This window comes from Salmo salar, chromosome ssa14 (genome assembly GCF_905237065.1).
Source record: "Salmo salar chromosome ssa14, Ssal_v3.1, whole genome shotgun sequence".
NCBI lineage: Eukaryota > Metazoa > Chordata > Actinopteri > Salmoniformes > Salmonidae > Salmo > Salmo salar.
In genome coordinates this window covers 22,501,587-22,520,979 of record NC_059455.1, presented here as the reverse complement: position 1 = coordinate 22,520,979, position 19,393 = coordinate 22,501,587, and the positions used below count along the sequence as shown (strand labels likewise).

The window sequence follows — 19,393 nt, the reverse complement described above, 5'->3', positions numbered from 1 at the left end:
GTTTGTTGAGGAGTGCAGATCATTTAGCCTACCCCATGTGCCCTACATTAAGACAGCCAGTCTAAACTCTTCTCTCATTCAGAAGTTGAACTTACAGTGTAAAATACAGTGTGAGTAATAGTTGTCATAGATAATATCACATACAGTGCATTCGGAAAGTATTCAGACCCTTTTACTTTTTCCACATTTTGTTACGATACAGCCTTATTCTAAAATTGATTACATTGTTTTTCCCCCCTCATCAATCTACACACAATACCCCATAATTACACAGGAAAACTGATTTTTAGACATTTTTACAAATGTATTAAAATAAAAAACTGAAATATCACATTAACATAAGTATACAAACCCTTTTCTCAGTGCTTTGTTGAAGCACCTTTGGCAGTGCTTCACTGTAGGAAGAGTCTCTTGGTGGTTCCGAGCTTCTTCCATTTAAGAATGATGGAGGCCTCTGTGTTCTTGGGGAATTCCTGTCGCAGAGCTCTACAGACAATTCATTTGACCTCATGGCTTGGTTTTTGCTCTGACAAGCACTTTCAACTGTGGGACCTTATATAGACAGGTGTGTGGTTTTCAAAATTATATTCAATCAATTTAATGTACCACAAGCGAACTCCAATCAAGTTGTAGAAACATCTCAAGGATGATCAATGGAAACAGGATGCACCTGAAATCAATTTCGAGTCTCATAGCAAAGGGTCTGAATATTTTATTTATTTATAAATTTGCAAACATTTCTAAAAACCTGTTTTTGCTTTGTCATTATGGGGTATTGTGTGTCGAATGATGAGAAACATTTATTTAAGCTTTTTTTTAATAAGGCTGTAATGTAACAAAATGTGTAAAAAGTCTAGGGGTCTGAATACTTTCCGAATGCACTGTATTTATTCTAGATTTGTATTAGTATCATAATATTGTCCTTTTAATAGTCTACTCTAGAGGTTGTTACTGTAACTTAATGTTTCACTTTTGCCAGACCCACATTCGAGGGTTTGTTTTGAACCGCTAAACATGACCTTTCATTTGAGAATGAACTTAGACTAGAACATAATTAGCGAGCGAGCTCTGAGGAACTCTGGGGAGTCCCAATCAGGAAGAGGTTATGTGGAGCCTCCAAAACATTAACAGTTGTTGCTATGGAGTTTACCTTGTTTATTGTATCTTTCACTTAGCATTAAACTTGGCCAGTCGGCATGCTCTTCGAGCGTAAATCTTTCCTTCACTCTAGTATGATTTTTAGGTTTAATGAATAACCATGTTTGGCTCTTAAATTTGAAAGATAGATTATTTTGGTGGCATGAAGAGATACTGTTTGTGGGGAATCCCCACCCTTGGTGTGGGTAATGATGAACTTTGGCAACATTTATTCTGGTATTGTCAAACTTACGGAGTCATCCAGGATATATTTGCGTTATATTTGCGTTTCTTGAGCAATATAGTACCCGTCAATAGACGCATCTACTCATTCCAGGGTTTTTCTTTATTATTACTATTTTCTACATTGTAGAATAATAGTGAAGACATCAAAACTATGAAATAACACATATGGAATCATGTAGTAACCAAAAAAGTGTTTAACAAATTCTTCAAAGTAGCCACCCTTTGCCTTGATGATAGCTTTGCACACTCATGGCATTCTCTCAACCAGATTCATGAGGTACTCACCTGGAATGCATTTCAATTAACAGGTGTGCCTTGTTAAAAGTTAATTTGTGGAATTTCTTTCCTTCTTAATGCGTTTGAGCTAATCAGTTGTGTTGTGACAAGGTAGGGGTGGTATACAGAAGGTAACTCTACTTGGTAAAAGAAAGTCCATATGGCAATGCGGAACATTTCAAGAACTTTGAAAGTTTCTTCAAGTGCTGTCGCAAAAACCATCAAGCGCTATGATGAAACTTTGTTCTTCTGAGGACAGCCACAAGAAAGGAAGACCCAGGGTTACCTCTGCTGCAGAGGATACGTTAATTAGAGTTAACTGAACCTCAGATTGTAGCCCAAATAAATTCTAACAGACACATCTCAACATCAACTGTTCATAGGAAACTGCGTGAATCAGGCCTTTCATGGTTGAATTGCTGCAAAGAAACCACTACTAAAGGGCACCAGTAAGAAGAAGAGACTTGCTTGGGCCAAAAAACACGAGCAATGGATATTAGACCAGTGGAAATCTGTCCTTTGGTGTGATGAGTCCAAATGTGAGATTTTTGGTTCCAACCGCCGTGTCTTTGTGAGACGCAGAGTAGGTGAACGGATGATCTTCGTATGTGTGGTTCCCACCGTGAAGCATGGAGTAGGAGGTGTGGGGTTGCTTTGCTGGTGACACTGTTGGTGATTTATTTAGAATTCAAGGCACACTTAACCAGCATGTCTACCACAGCATTCTGCAGCAATACGCCATCCCATCTAGTTTGCGCTTAGTGGGACTATCATTAGTTTTTCAACAGGACGATGACCCAACACACCTCCTGGCTGTGTAAGGGCTATTTGATCAAGAAGGAGAGTGATGGAGTGCTGCATCAGATGACCTGGCCTCTACATTCACCTGACCTCAACCTAATTGAGATGGTTTGGGATGAGTTGGACCGCAGAGTGAAGGAAAAGCAGCCAACAAGTGCTCAGCATATGTGGGAACTCCTTCAAGACTTTTGGAAAAGCATTCCTCATGAAGCTGATTGAGAGAATGCCAAGAGTGTGCAAAGCTGTAATCAAGGCAAAGGGTGGCTACTTTGAAGAATCTAAAATATATTTTGATTTGTTTAACACTTACTTTGTTACTACATGATTCTATATGTGTTATTTCATAGATTTGATGTCTTCACTATTATTCTACAATGTAGAAAATAGTAAAAATACATTAAAACCCTTGAATGAGTAGGTGTGTCCAAACTTTTGACTGGTACTGTATGTTTGTGTGAACAGCATTAACAAAAGGGTTCGTTTACAGTAAATTCTGGATTCTTTAAATATCAACTTGGATGACACAAGTAGAAATACTCAATAAAATAGAAACTAAGAGCCCTCCTTTGGACAGAAGCCAGGAAAATGAGTAAATAGCCAGGTTGTCTATCTGACAGTGGATATCTTTATTTGCTGCTGTAACTCAAACAGCTCAGCAAGCTATCAAATGGATGAGCTGTGAACCTCAGATAGCACACTGTGTGGCGTCTAGTTTACAGCGTACTAGAACAATGGATTTTTTTAAAGCGAAAACACAAGGTTCTGAGGAAAAGTCAGCCGTTCTTCCAAAGTCTGCTTGTGGAGACATGGTACCATAAACACCTTCAAACTTGGTACATTACACTCACACTGTAATCCAGCAGACACTAGAGTTCCAAGTATGTTTTAAGAGGGGGTACTGTTAAATTTACTGACAGTTTACACAGGGCCCTGTGCCTTGTTATGAAGTGGGGAGCAATCCCTCTGCCTTATTTCCCAGATTTCTGGAGCAGTCCGTGGAAGTCCAATCCATCAGTGTGTTCTACGACCCCTTATCACCTTTTACATTCCATTAATGGCAGCTTTATCAAATGAAAAACAGAATGACTCACAAGTGGAAAAGTTATGCCTCTCACTCACATTATTGAGAACATTTGGGTGAGAAGAAACGTGGGTGAAATTGTTGATAAAAATTGGCATTTGGACGAGTAAAATCTGTTAAAAATATTTTGGCAGAGGATATTTACAAGCATGCATGTCTGCTTTGAAAATATTTTTTGTGGAAAGCATGGGTGTTCATACTGTTGATGTTACAGTATTTTTTATTGTCTTGCTTTATACCAAAGGAGGTCAAGTAATGATTTTAGATCATTTTAGGCCAAGGTCTCTTATGATTTAAATAGTCAAACTTTTGATTGTACTTATTTAACCAATGTAAGGGTCATGTTAAAGATACATTACAAATAGCCCAAAAGCAAGCCAAAACATATACTACTTTCTCATGTTTAGCAGTTGTGCTACATTATGTAACTTGCACTGCATGACCACAAGTATGTGGACACCGGCTCGTCGAACATCTCATTACAAAATCATGGGCATTAATATGGAGTTGGTCTCCCTTTGCTGCTATAACAGTATCCACTCTTCTGGGAAAGCTTTCCACTGGATGTTGGAACATTACTGCGGGGACTTGCTTCCATTCAGCCACAAGAGCATTAGTGAGGTCGGGCACTGATATTGGGTGATTAGGCCTGGCTCACAGTTGGCATTCCAATTCATCCTAAAGGTGTTTGATGGTTGAGGTCAGGGCTTTGTGCGGGCCAGTCAAGTTCTTCCACACTGACCTCGACAAACCATTTCTGTATAAACCTTGCTTTGTGCACAGGGGCATTGTCATGCTGAAACAGGAAAGGGCCTTGTAATAGTATGCTGTAATGTTAAGATTCCCTTCACTGGAACTAAGGGGCATGGCCTGAAAAATGAAAAACAGCCCCAGGCCCTTATTCCTCCTCCACCAAACTTTACAGTTGGCACTATGCATTAGTGCAGGTAGCATTCTCCTGGTATCCGCCAAACCCAGATTTGTCCATCGGATTGCCAGATAGTGAAGCTCCCGACTAACAGTTATTGTGCTGACGTTGCTTCTAGAGGCAATTTGGAACTCGGTAGTGAGTGTTGCTACCAAGGACAGATGATTTTTACGCGCTTCAGCACTTGGCGGTCCCATTCTGTGAGCTTGTGTGGCCTACCACTTTGCTGCTGAGCCGTTGTTGCTCCTAGACGTATCCACTTCACAATAAGAGAACTTACAGTCGACTGGGGGCAGCTCTCGCAGGGCAGAAATGTGACTAGCTGTATTGCGTTTCAGGGAAGACCCAGATCCAGACAGTGTCGAAGTATCAAACATGTCTTACTAGAACAGGGGGCAGGCAAAACGACAGGTCAAGGGCAGGCGGAGGTCAGTAATCCAGTTCAGAGTTCAAAAGGTACAAAACAACAGGCAGTCTTGGGGTCAGGGCAGGCAGAGGTCAATAATCCAGGGTGATGTGACAAGGTACAGAACGGCAGGCAGGCTCAGGGTCAGGGCAGGTAGAAAGGTCAAAACCGGGAAAACTAGAAATCAGGAACTAGAAAAAGACAGGAGCAAGGGGAAAAACACTGGTAGGCTTGATGAACAAAATTAACTGGCAACAGACAAACCGAGAACACAGGTATAAAAACACTGGGGAAGATGGGCGAAACCTGGAGGGGGGTGGAGACAAGCAAAAAGACAGGTGAAACAGATCAGGGTGTGACAAACTGACTTGTTGGAAAGGTGGCATCTTATGATGGTGCCACGTTGAAAGCCACTGAGCTCTTCAGTAAGGCCATTCTACTGCCAATGTTTGTCTATGGAGATTGCATGGCTGTGTGCTCGATTTTAAACACCTGTCAGCAACGGGTAGAATAATAGTGAAGACATAAAAACTCTGAAATAACACATATGGAATCATGTAGTATCCAACAAAGTGTTAACTCAAATATAAAATATATTTGTTTTCTTCAAAGTAGCCACCCTTTGCCTTGATGACAGCTTAGCACACTCTTGGCATTCTCCCAACCAGCTTTATGAGGTAGTCACCTGGAATGCATTTCAAATAACAGGTGTGCCTTGTTAAAAGTTTGAGCCAAACAGTTGTGTTGTGACAAGGTAGGGGTGGTATACAGAAGATAGCCCTATTATGGCAAAAACAGCTCAAATAAGCAAAGAGAAACGACAGTCCATCATTACTTTAAGACATGATGGTCAGTCAATCCGGAAAATCTCAAGAACTTTGAAAGTTTCTTCAAGTTTATTTATTTATTTTTATTTATTTCACCTTTATTAATATAGGTAGGCAAGTTGAGAACAAGTTCTCATTTACAACTGCGACCTGGCCAAGATAAAGCAAAGCAGTTCGACACATATAACAACACAGTTACACATGGAGTAAAACTAACATACAGTCAATAATACAGTAGAAAAATAAGTCTATATATAATGTGAGCAAATGAGGTGAGATAAGGGAGGTAAAGGCAATAAATAGGCCATGGTGGCGAAGTAAATACAATATAGCAATTAAAACACTGGAATGGTAGATTTGACAGTAGATGAGTGTGCAAAGTATAAATACTGGGGTGCAAAGGATCAAAATAAATAAATAAATAAATACAGTAGTGCAGTTACAAAAAAACATAAAAAAACATCAAGGTTTACTACATGATTCCATATGTTTCATAGTTGTGATGTCTTCACTATTATTCTACAATGTAGAAATTGTAAAAATAAAGAAAAACCCTTGAATGAGTAGGTGTGTCTGTGTGTGTATATATATATATATATATATACCTTTTTCCTCTTTTTTTATTTCTTTGCTTTCAGGCCCATGGGTAAAGGGTGGTATGGGGAAGATTTTCTCTGGTCACTGGAAGGAGGGGTGGGTGTTGGAGGGTGACTGATGAGCAACCCTAGTTGCTAGCGGGGGTGGAAAGGGGTGAGAAACAGGGTTTCCAGGGTGGGGGGTTGGATGAAGACATGTTGTCTGGGTGGGGTTGGGGGAATGGGCTGAGAGGTGGAGGCCCACCTCTTTTTTGTTTTGTTTTCCTGTTTACACTGAATTTATAATTTATAATGAAACTCTGTATCTATTTCTTTCTGGGTTTTTCTTCTTTTGAGGGGCAGCCTACAGGTACAGGTTTTATAAACTTATAATTTGAAATAGATAATGTACCTGTAACTTTCCCAACAAAAATGTAGCCACAAAAAAAAAGAAATGACATTTACTGTAACGGGTGGCCAAAAATGCCTACCTAAAAGCCACACCTCCAATCTTCTGATAGGCTGCCACCTTTACAATATATTATTTAAAAGGTTCAAAATGTAACCCCTCCAATCACAAAAAGGTTCTGTTTTGAATCTTTACTCAGGGGTTCCTTAGAGACCCTTTATCAGAGGGGTTCCTCTAGAAACCGTTTGGAACTGGAAAGGTTCCCCCCGTGTAGATTAGGCATATAATGTGAGATGTGCATTCAGGTACAACCTGGAGCCTTTGAAAGGGCGCCATTAGCCCGGGGAAAACCAAAGGTATCTTTGGCAGTCACCTCTTATTTTCTCACTTTTGGCACAATAACTTCAAGTTTAAGTTGAAGGCTTTCATTATGACGCCTTACGTTTTTTAATGTAGCATAAATATGACAATTTTATGCCGTTGCCGAGTCAGACAGAACTCACCAAAGTACTGCAAAAAATGGTTAAAGGCAGTTCCTGTTCCTGTCTCACATGCAAAATATTTAGTTAAAGCTCTTAGAGGTCAGGTATTAGCTCTTTACTAGTTGTTAATTAATAAAAGGCAAGGGTAAACACTCTTGGTGCTTTTCTATTTGAGTGTTGACGTCTGCAAATAGAAAGTTGCACCATTGTTTATGATGATCTCATCTTGCGGATGCTACCTTTAATAAGAGTTTCCTTTTTTCCAGCCCTTTGGGGGAGATGGTTGGTGTGACACCATCAACAACAGGGCCTACTGCGAGTATGATGGAGGGGACTGCTGTCCATCCACCCTCTCAACCAGAAAGGTACATTTACCTGTTTTCATCATCACCCCCATACCCCTCCTTAAATTACCTGCTTTTTTCTATGCTTCCAAATGAGTCAGTCTACTGCAGTGGGGATGTGTTTCTCCCACATACCTGCTATTTTGCCTACTGTATATGCATACTGCCTATTCATTCCTGAGAGTCTGCTGCAGCCAGCTAACTGGAGGTCATTCGTCTCTCTCATGTCCGTACTTATGACTCATGGTGGTGGCGCGGCTACTGCCGGTTCCCCCTTGAATGAGTAAGCTAAGCAACGGAGTGCCTGTCATAAATAAATTGCCTGCTAAATAGTATTTTATGAGGGGAAGGCCAGGTGTCTGTGGTCTTCTGTAACTGTAAAACACCAGTTAAACTATCAAGCTCTGAGAAAGTGAAATAAACCGTGAGCGACAGCATCCTGCCACTGTGAGTCCAGTGGAACTGTGGATCACTGGTGTTTATGCAGCCCATGGAAACTCCTCTGGTCTCCTGGGCACTTTGATTTGTAGAGTCTGGTTTTGGGTCCAAAGTCCGAGCTGGCAGCAGACTTGGACAGTAGACTAGAAGACGACTCAGTCCACTCGCTTCCAGTTGAAGCACAAACATGTCAAGCTGTGTTTACAAAGACAGCACAATTTTGATATTTGTTCCACTAATTGGTCTTTTAACCAATAAGATCAGCTCTGATAAAGATCTTATGTGAAAATATCTGATGTGATTGGTTAAATGCGGCCTAATAAGTTTGATAAGCCACAATGTGTTCTACATTTTTGTACAGTGCAAATCTTTCATTCAATTAATTCTTAAATCATTCTTAAATTGACACGACTTGTCTCTAAAACATATATTATTACATTTTCAAACGAGTTGATTGAAGTTGTGATAAACATTGGATAGCAACTACTCAAAACTGCATACAAAACAGTCAAATTATTGGCTTTTGTTTGACGCAAGCAGGAAAAACATCCAGTCTCTGTTGTTCAGAAGTCATTAGAACAAAGCAAAGGCAGCAGGGTATGGTTTTGTCCCAAATTACACCCTATTCCCTACATAGTGCAATATATCATTTGGCTCACCACAGCCTCCATCAATGAACCAACAGTAGGCTTAGGAAACACTTTGTTGCCAAACAAACATACTTTTAATGGGATCTGTGTTTCTTTTCTTAACCTTCTGGAACAGTTGCTAAGTCTTCAATAAAACTATTACTTCCACTAATCATCAATGAAATCAAAGGTAGGCTAGCCTCTGCATTAACCTAGCTTAGTTTACATTTCTTGCAACAGACTGCTTTGCAGGGCATCTGAGTTTATTTTGCAACCTGTGGTGATGGCCTGCGTCCTAGACAAGACTTGGCAACCTATTGTTGATTCTTAACATGTGTTCATCCGTTCACCACTGTGGTGCATTCCCTCCCCCACTCAAGGTTTCTCACTGTTAAGTCCATGGTGAACTATTTGACATCACTCCCTTTATTTATCTCTTGGGAGACATTTGTTTGTCTTTGAAATTGTGAAGAAATAAAAAGTGTGTAGAGCTCAAATATATAATACTATGCAATACTATTAAGGGCATAGTTTATTGCATTGTTAAACGTCTGCTATTACCTTGTGGATGTATTGGTTCAATTGGGGAAATGACCCCTGGTTGTGATTTTATTGTCACTTGAGATTTGTTTCTAATCTCCTGGTTACTTGACTGATTGACAGGTCATTCAGTTTGGGGCCGACTGTGATCAGGATGAATGCACTTGCCGTGATCCAAATGCAGAGGAGAACAAGAGCAAAGCCAAATACTTGGAAGCAGGACTGTTATGAACGATGGAACGGGATAGGCCAAGGCTGGCTCACAATGAAACAACAAGATGAACTTCACCCCTGGACATGATGTATTTCCAGTTTGTTTTCCTATTAGAGAGCAATGAAGGCTATCTCTTAACCAAAAATAAAAACAGTGTTTCAAGATTGTAGCTTTTAGGATTTCAACACAATAACTAATCTGTAAAGACGACTAACATGTATAGAATAATATATTTGGGCAATCTCTAATGTCGCATGTAGATGTAGTTACGGAGGTCTACAGTATTTCAACATCATATCACATAATACACATGTAAGCATATCATAGGTACCTAACTTAACACTTTATGCTTAGAGAGTTTTAAGATGTAGCAGTTTTCTCAAGAAATATTCTAAACAAATATTATACCTAAGTGTCGTCTTGTTCTGTGTGATACTATACTGTATTTTACTCTTGATATTGAATAAACTGTAACTTTGTCAGATGCTGATTTTATCTAACTTGTTTGTTTTTGGGTCTCCACACTCCTCTGAACATCAGGGAAACACATACAGTACCATATGTATCTCTTGCCTGTAAGGATATACACTGAACAAAAATAAATGCAACATGCAACAGTTTCAAAGAGTTCAAATCAAACTTTATTTGTCACATGAACCAAATGCAATAGGTTTAGACCTTACCGTGAAATGCTTACTTACAAGCCCTTAACCAACAATGTAGTTCATGAAAGAGTTAAGAAAATGTACCAAATAAACAAAGGTATAAGGAAAATATATTGAAATAAATTAATTAGGCCCTAATCTATGGATTTCACATGACTGGAAATACAGATATGCATCTGTTGGTCACATAAAAAAAAATTTTAAGTAGGGACATGGATCAGAAAACTAGTCAGTATATGGTGTGACCGCCATGTGCCTCATGCAGTGTGACACATCTCCTTTGCATAAAGTTGATCTGACTGTTGATTGTGGCCTATGGAATGCTGTCCCACTCCTCTTAAATGGCTGTGTGAAGTTGCTGGATATTGGCGGGAACTGGAACACGCTGTCGTAAATGTCGATCCAGAGTATCCCAAACATGCTCAACGGGTGACGTCTGGTGAGTATGCAGGCCATGGAAGAACTGGGACATTTTCAGCTTACTGGAATTGTGTACAGATCCTTGCAACATGAGGCCATGAATTATCATGCTGAAACATGCAATGATGGTGGTGGATGAATGGCACGACAATGGGCCTCAGGATCTCAAAACGGTATCTCTAAATTCAAATTACCATGGATAAAATGCAATTGTTTTCGTTATCTGTAGCTTATGCCTGCCCATACCATAACCCCACTGCCACCATGGGGCACTCTGTTCATAACAATGACATCAGCAAACCACTCGCCCACATGACACCATACAGGCTATCTGCCATCTGCCCGGTACAGTTGAAACTAGGATTCATCCATAAAGAGCACACTTCTCCAGTGTGCCAATGGTCATCGAAGGTGAGCATTTGCCCACTGAAGTTGGTTATGACGCCAAACTGCAGTCAGGTCAAAACCCTAGTGAGGATGACAAACCTGTAGATGAGCTTCCTTGAGACGGTTTCTGACATTTTGTGCAGAAATTCTTTGGTTGTGCAAACCGACAGTTTCATCAGCTGTACGGATGGCTCGTTTCAGACCATAAAGCAGGTGAAGTCAGATGTGGAGGTCCTGGGCTGCCGTGGTTACACATGGTCTGAGGTTGTGAGGCATACTGCCAAATTCTCTAAAATGACGATGGAGGCGGCTTATGGTAGAGAAATTAACATTCAATTCTCTGGCAACAGCTCTGGTGGACATTCCTGCAGTCAGCATGCCAATTGCACTCTCCCTCAAAACTTCTGTGGTATTGTGTTGTGTGACAAAACTGCACATTTAAGAGTTGCCTTTTATTGTCCCCAGCACAAGGTGCACTTGCGTACGGATGATGCTGTTTAATAAGCTTTTTGATATGCCACACCTGTCAGGTGGATGGATTATCTTGGCAAAGGAGAAATGTTTCACTAACAGGGATGTAAACAAATTTGTGCACAAAATTTGAGAGAAGCTTTTTGTGCGTATGGAACATTTCTGGGATCTTTTATTTCAGCTCATGAAACATGGGACCAACACTTTACATGTTCAATTTACATGTCTTTTGGCATTGTAATTTTTTTTATACCATCATATTTGAGGCTCTACAATCCATAAGAAACATTCCCATCAGTGTGACATTGCCTTGAGTTAACTGACTAAAAAGGAACAAGGCCTAGACGTGGTGACTGATAAGGTACATTTTTTCCAGAACGTCCAACACTCCACATTTGATAATATATTCTTTATTATTTTTTGAAATAGCAAAGATCAAAGTGAAAAAGGGAACATTAGATTATCCACATAAACTACTATATCAAACATGCAGATTTTTGTTGTTTTCATCAGCTTATGTTGTGTATGGAAACAATTCTGATTCACTTCTGATGGATAGTTAATTTTGTTAAGCATTTTAATCTGTCAATTTTTCTAATCCACTTCACTGTATTGAATAAACGAACCTCTCCAAAATGAATATACATATAACAACTATACATAATGAATGCTCACACCTCTCGTGCAAATTGCACAAAAAGAAACATACCTACCAATATCAACCAATGGCTTTCTCATAATGCAAGATATCCTTACAGCTGATGTCCACTGTTGTCAATGTTATAATACAAATCATGTGTAATACAATATTTACAGAGGCAAACCACTGTTCTCTGCTGTTATTTAATGCATTGGTGAACCTATGAAAATATCTACAAGCATTGGTTTTCAAGTCCATGTTTTCGGGACAACTACTGCATTAAGGAATGTGTTAGGAGCCCCCAAAAAATGTATTCAAGAAAACAGTCAGCATTTGGTTGATATTAATCGCAAGTGTGTGCTGCTTTGAAATGCTATTGTATTAAATGTATGAACAATTATTAAAATAAAAGAAAGGTATCAAACTCTGGCATGTTAGTGGAGTTTATCTGTGTTTTTACAGTATCAACAACACCTGTTGCACATGTATATTCTTAAGACACAGTATGATAGGATTAGATCTATAAACATACTACAGATAAACGATATAAAACATAGATTTTCTGTTATCTTTCATTTTGTAATAGAAATACTGATTCAAAGATAGCCATTTGATTTCAGAATAATTAGGAATTTATTGATGTAGCAAATACTGTCATTTGGGTTTGGCAACTTTAAACATTTAAGGCTCTATCAGTCTGTAAAGCTGAAGCATTACGCAATAGAATGTAAAGATCATTTCCAATATGCAGCGTTTACCATGAATGCAGTCTACGCTAAAGCAGGAACAACGCCTTTAAATTACAATCACTCTGTAAAGCTGTACTTCCACGATGCGGATTCAATAGAGCCCTTAGAGACTAAAAACAAGTCAAACTGTACATGACCTCCCAAACTTCTGAAATGTACCACTAATTCATATACTGCCTATCTCCATATATGTAAAACAGCTTAAATATGAATTTATACTTGAATACTACATTCAACATGTTAAATAACTGAATCTTCGTCATCATAATATATACATTTTGGGGACGGGATTGTTGGTGCAACTTCCAAATTTCCCAAAAGTCATGAAAAGTGCTGTCTAAATGCAGTAAAGCATTACTGATATACCTTGCTCTAGTAACTGTTGAAATAAACCTTCGCTTCTCAAATACACCCTACCTTGAAATCAGGTTCCTATAACTGTAAATAAGGGTTAGAACACACAATAATTGAAAAGCAGACATGAAAATAACCCCAAAAGCACACTTCCAACTCCTCAAGAACCATTATTTGTTGTGTGGCATTCAACGTTCTTTGGGCTCCCCATAATCATTGTACATGACTGGCAGGTTCTGTTCGTCGCAGGCCTTTCGCACATCCTGGCCCAGGTCTACCCAGTTGAGACCAAAGGCCTTGGTGTCTGTGTAGCGGCAGGACAGATACTTGAGGGACATCCTGCGCAGGCCAATCTTGGGCTCCTGGAGAAGACCCCTGCACCATCCACTCAGGTCATCCAGCTGGGAGAGAATCAGACCAGCTTTCCTGCAAAGGAACACAACAAGGCACTACTCAGCAAACACACACTACCATCAAATCAGGTTCCTTTAATGGTAAATAAGGCAAAAAAAATGCTTTCCTGCAAAGGAACACAACACAACACTCATGAAGTATTGAATGGAAGGCTATGGTCCATTGCACCTGCCACAGTGATACACAGTATATACATGATATGTACAGGTGTCTATAACATGGATAACTATTGGTAATTGTGACATACTGATTCTTCAATTAACTGCCCAGGGTTGCCAGATTTCTATTGAAATATGACCTATAACTACTTACAATATGATGGAAATAGTAACTAAGTATGTTAAAAAATAAGTGTTTCTGTGTTGGAATGGTGTGGTATACTGGTCATCAAAAATATTCATACAAGTAGACCGCTGATTGGCCAGCTCATGCTCCTCAGGGAGATGAAATGATCTATTTGTCATGTTCGTTGGAATGATCGGACCAAAGTGCAGTGTGAGTAGCGTTCCACATAATATTTTAATAGTGAAACTTAAGCAAAGAAAAAACAAATAAAGAATAAACGAACCATGACGAAGATGCAGTGCTAACAGGCAACTAAACATAAATAATATCCCATAACCCACAGGTGGAAAAAAATGCTACTTAAGTAGATCCCCAATTAGAGACAACGATAACCAGCTGCCTCTAATTGGGAATCATACAAATCACCAACATAGAAAATCAAACCTAGAACCCCACATAGAAATAAATAAACTAGATCAACCCCCAGTCACACGCTGACCTACTCGACCATAGAAAATAAGGACTCTATATGGTCAGGACGTGACAGTACCCCCCCAAAGGTGCGGACTCCGGCCGCAAAACCTGAAACCAAAAGGGAGGGTGCAGGACGAAGAACCCTCTCATCCCGTGGATCCGCCAGCATCGGAGGCGGTACTGGTGCGGGACAAAGAACCCGCTCATCCCGCGGTTCCACCAGCATCGGAGGCTGCTCCGGTACGGGACGAAGAACCCGCTCAGCTCGCGGATCCACCATCCTTGGTGGTGGCTCTGGTGCGGGCCGAAGAACCCGCTCATCCCGCGGATCCAGCCATGGACCCAGGCTGAACACTATGCCTGGACTGGACCTAGATGCCGAGGAAGGCTCCTGCCATGGAGCGGAACTGGACACCAGATCTAGACTAGACATCAGGGCAGAGGAAGGCTCCTGCCATGAAGCAGGACTGGACGCTGTGCCTGGACATCGGCGCAGGGGAAGGCTCCCGCCATGAAGCGGGACTGGACACTGTGCCTGGACTGGGCACCAATGCAGAAGACGACTCTGGCCTTGGAGCTGGACTGGACGCCGTGCTTAGACTAGACATTGGCACAGGGGAAGGCTCCGGCCATGGAGCTGGAGGTTCCGGACCGTGGGCCGTCTCAGGAGATTCTGGACCTTGGGCCGTCGCCGGAACCTCCGGACCGGGAACCGTCGCCGGAACTTCCGGACCGGGAACCGTCACCGGAACCTCCGGACCGGGAACCGTCGCCGGAATGGGAACCGTCGCCGGAAGCTCCGGACCGGGAACCGTCGCCGGAAGCTCCGGACCGGGAACCGTCGCCGGAAGCTCTGGACAGTGAAGGCGCACTGGAGGCCTGGTGCGTGGAGCCGGGACAGGTGGCCCCAGACTGGTGACACGCACCTCAGGGCGAGTGCGGGGAGCAGGCACAGGACGTACCTGACTAGGGACACGCACTTCAGGGAGAGTGCGAGAAGCAGGCACAGGACGTACCTGACTGAGGACACGGACTTCAGGAAGAGTGCAAGGAGCAGACACAGGACGTACTGGGCTGTGGAGGCGCACTGGAGACCTGGTGCGTAGAACGGGTGCAGGATATACTGGACCATGGAGGCGTACTGGAGGTCTGGAGCATAGAGCTGGCACAACCCATCCTGGCTGGATGCTCACTTTAGCCCGGCAAGTGTGGGGCACTGGCACAGGATGCACTGGGCTGAGAAGGCGCACTGGCGACACAGTGCGTAGAGCTGGCGCAGGATATCCTGGACCGAGGAGACGTACTGGAGACCAGAAGCGCTGAGCCGGCACAACCCGTCCTGGCTGGATGCTCACTTTCACATGGCAAGTGCGAGGAGCTGGCACAGAACGCACCGGGCTGTGGATGTGCACTGGAGACACATTGCGTATCTCAGCAAAACATGGTGCCTGACTGGTCCCACGCTCCTCACGGCGACTGTCTTGCTCCAGACACCAAACCATCCACTCTACCTCATCACTCCCCTCAACTATCTCACAATACTCCTCGCTCAGTCTCTCCCAATATTCCTCTTTGCTCTCAGACTCGCCCCTTGGCTTCGCCGACCAACTCGTGTGCCCCACCCAATTTTTTTATTTGAGCTGCCTCTCGGGCTTCCGTCGTGGTCGTGAACTTCGGAGTCGCCGTTGATCCTCCTTCACTGCCTCCGCCTGCTTCCATGGCAGGCTCTTGTCTCCTGCCATGATCTCCTCCCACGTCCAGGAAGTCCTCCACTCCCTTCTCTCCCGTGCCCAGGATCCCTGCTCCTCCTGGTCACGCTGCTTGGTCCTGGTTTGATGGGATATTCTGTCATGTTCGTTGGAATGATCGGACCAAAGCGCAGAGTGAGTAGCGTTCCACATAATATTTTAATAGTGAAACTTAAGCAAAGACGAAACAAATAAAGAATAAACGAACCTTGACGACAATGCAGTGCTAACAGGCAACTAAACATAAATAATATCCCATAACCCACAGGTGGAAAAAATGCTACTTAAGTATGATCCCCAATTAGAGAAAACGTCACTATTAAACATAAACGTTTTTTTTTCTTCTTCCATTTATACTTTGGCAACAAATGCGAGTATAGGACGATTCAACATCATTATTTTGATATGAGTAAACAGAATATGAACTTTTAAAAGTGAGATTTTCACTGGTCAGTTACTTTAACACATACTTTAACACATAACATATACAATATACCTCAAGTCAAATTATACTGTACTTACAGTGCATTCAGAAAGTATTCAGACACCTTGAATTTTTTGTTGTTGTTACGTCAAAGCCTCATTTTAAAATGTATTACATTTTTTTCTCCATTGTCAATCTACACACAATACCCCAATATGACAAAGCAAAAACTGTAAAAAAAAAAAATACAGAAATATCCAATTTAAGTAAGTATTCAGACCCTTTACTGAGTACTTTGTTGAAGCACTTTTGGCAGCGATTACAGCCTCAAGTCTTCTTGGGTATGACGCTGCAAGCTTGCACACCTGTATTTGGTGAGTTTCTCTCATTCTTCTCTGCAGATCCTCTCAAGGTCTGTCAGGTTGGATGGGGAGCGTTGCTGCACAGCTATTTTCAGGTCTCTCCAGAGATGTTCGATCTGGTTCAAGTCCAGGCTTTGGCTGGGCCACTCAAGAAAATTCAGAGACTTGCTCCGAAGCCACTCCTGCGTTGTCTTGACTGTGTGCTTAGGGTCATTGTCTTGTTCAAAGGTGAACCTTCACCCCAGTCTGAGGTCCTGAGCAGGTTATCATCAAGGATCTCTCTGTACTTTGCGCCGTTCATCTTTCGATCCCGACTAGTCTCCCAGTCCCTGCCGTTGAAAAACATACGCACAGCATGAAGCTGTTACCACCATGCTTCACCATAGGGATGGTGCAAGGTTTCCTCCAGACGTGACCCTTGGCATTCAGACCAAAGAGTTCAATCTTGGTTTCATCAGACCAGAGAATCTTGTTTATCATGGTGCCTTTTGCCAAACTCAAGCGGGCTGTCATGTGCCTGAGGAGTGGCTTAATTGGTGGAGTGCTGCAAAGATGGTTGTCCATCTGGAAGGTTCTCCCATCACCACAGAGGAACTCTGGAGCTCTGTCAGAGTGACCACTGGGTTGTTGGTCAAGGCCCTGACCAAGGTCCTTCTCCCCCGATTGCTCAGGTTGGCCGGGCGGCCAGCTCTAGGAAGAGTCTTGGCAGTTCCAAACTTCTTCCATTTAAGAATGGAGGCCACTATGTTCTTGGGGACATTCAATGCTGCAGACATTTTTTGGTACCCTTCCCAGATCTGTGCCTCGACACAAATCTGTCTCGGAGCTCTACGGACAATTCCTTCGTCCTGATGGCTTGGTTTTTGTTCTGACATACACTGTCAACTGTGGGACCATATATAGACAGATGTGTGCCTTTCTAAATCATGTCCAATCAATTGAATTTACCACAGGTGGACTCCAATCAAGTTGTAGAAACATCTCAAGGATGATCAATGGAAACAGAATGCACTTGAGCTCAATTTTGAGTCTCATAGCAAAGGGTCTGAATACTTACGTAAATAAGGTATCTGTTTTTTATTTTTTATAAATTTGCCCAAATTTCTAAAAACCTGTTTTTCCTTTGTCATTATGGGGTATTGTGTGTAGATTGATGAGGAAATTGTTTTATTTAATCCATTATAGAATAAGGCTCTAACGTAGCAAAATGTGGAAGAAGTCCAGGGTTCTGAATACTTTCTGAAGGCACTGTAGACAAGGCCTTTACACAAAATAAAATGTCTTAATACCCTTTCATATTTGATGATCTCGATTTCTTGTAGAATGTTGCTCAAAAGAACAAGAAGAAAATGTAAGATTGATGGAAATACTTAATACATAAAATATGGACCTCTGTCTGGATTGAGGTAAGATTTTAGTATTTGGTGTTCTCACCTTAAATGATACAAATCAAACGTTGGATAGAGCAGATCACTCATAAATCACACGTTTCGGCGTCACCATTGTTTTTACACTACATCATAATACGACAGACTCTAAACCCACCTCTTCCCTTCAGAAGGAGACTGGGCATGAGGTGGAATAAATAATTCTTAGGTCAATACTTGACTGTTATTCATCCATTTCATAACCTGTACAGGGTCTACCCATGTTCACATAGTGATGACGTTGAAAGTGATGAAGCTATTTCCAGGATAAGAGGGTGACAGAAACAGCAACTGATGGAAAGAGTGCCTGATTCCTCAGACATGGCTTCACCTCACTCATTGGCCAAACCAAATCCACCAAACTGCAATGTAAATAGTGAGACGTTTTTGTCGACCCACAATACATTTTTTGTTATTATTAAAAAAAACATTCTCTTTTAATACTGTCATCCCTCCCAACTCCTACATTCAAAGCATTCCTAAGAATATGTTCCACAGAATCCAATGTTTTCAGACATACCTCTTAACTTGCTAATCATTGTTTTGTTGTTAGACCAGGCACAAGGTGCAATGTAATGGAGTGTCATATTCCCAGGTATTTGCATTCAATAGGGGAAAGCTGTGCTTGTAATATTACACATCCTCATATTTAGATTTTGTATTCCAAACTAGGGTCAGGTTTTATTATTACATACACCAGATAGGTGCATTGAAATGTGTTGTTTTACAGGGTTACATAGAAGTACGGCACCCCGTGAGCAAATGAAGTGTCTTGCTCAAGGGTACATCGACAGATTTTTCATATTGTCGGCTCGGGCATTCGAACCAGCAACCTTTTGGTTACTGGCCCAACGCTCTAACTGCTAGGCTACTGTACCAGCCGCCCTGAATACTGGATACCTGGATATCCAGTACGTTTACATAGAGAAACTAAGCAACATCCCATTTGCAGATGCTAGTCAAATAGGGCAGAACAACAGCTTAAATACCCACAACGTATTATCTGCAGAGAACTCTTGATTAAAGAATATAAATGGTACTTTAACGATGTCAAAATTGAAAGACATATTAAGTCATTATAAAATAATCGGTATCTGTGTAGTAGAGGTGCTGTCATTTATATAATTTTTCTAAATGTATTTATGTTTCTAATATCTTGCCACATTTCAGTGGTATAAGGAATTTGGATGTTTATTTGCTTAAAACAAAAACCTTGCGGTTTGTTATGCTTTAATTTTTC

General features: G+C 41.5%; 2 protein-coding genes across 9 annotated transcripts in view; one reads left to right on the top strand and one right to left on the bottom strand.

The window, feature by feature from the left end:
• LOC106569072 (pappalysin-2) overlaps positions 1-9,828 on the top strand; it is a 70,960-nt gene extending 61,132 nt beyond the window's left edge. The window contains exons 22-24 of one of the 2 annotated variants that reach the window (XM_014140038.2): positions 7,435-7,533; positions 8,716-8,769; positions 9,243-9,310. In XM_014140038.2, coding sequence (XP_013995513.2) covers positions 7,435-7,533; positions 8,716-8,733 — 117 coding nt within the window. In that variant the 3' untranslated portion in view covers positions 8,734-8,769; positions 9,243-9,310. Of the gene's footprint in view, positions 1-7,434; positions 7,534-8,715; positions 8,770-9,242 lie in introns of both variants that reach the window. The other variant, XM_014140037.2, reaches the window with a different exon arrangement.
• A 1,594-nt stretch (positions 9,829-11,422) lies between these two features.
• The window catches only part of LOC100380755 (astrotactin-1), a 305,222-nt gene continuing 297,251 nt past the window's right edge, over positions 11,423-19,393 (bottom strand). For all 7 annotated transcript variants that reach the window (XM_014140032.2, XM_014140031.2, XM_014140036.2 and 4 more), the window contains one exon: positions 11,423-13,445. In XM_014140032.2, the coding sequence (XP_013995507.1) occupies positions 13,208-13,445 (238 nt within the window). In that variant the 3' untranslated portion in view covers positions 11,423-13,207. The remainder of the gene's footprint in view (positions 13,446-19,393) is intronic.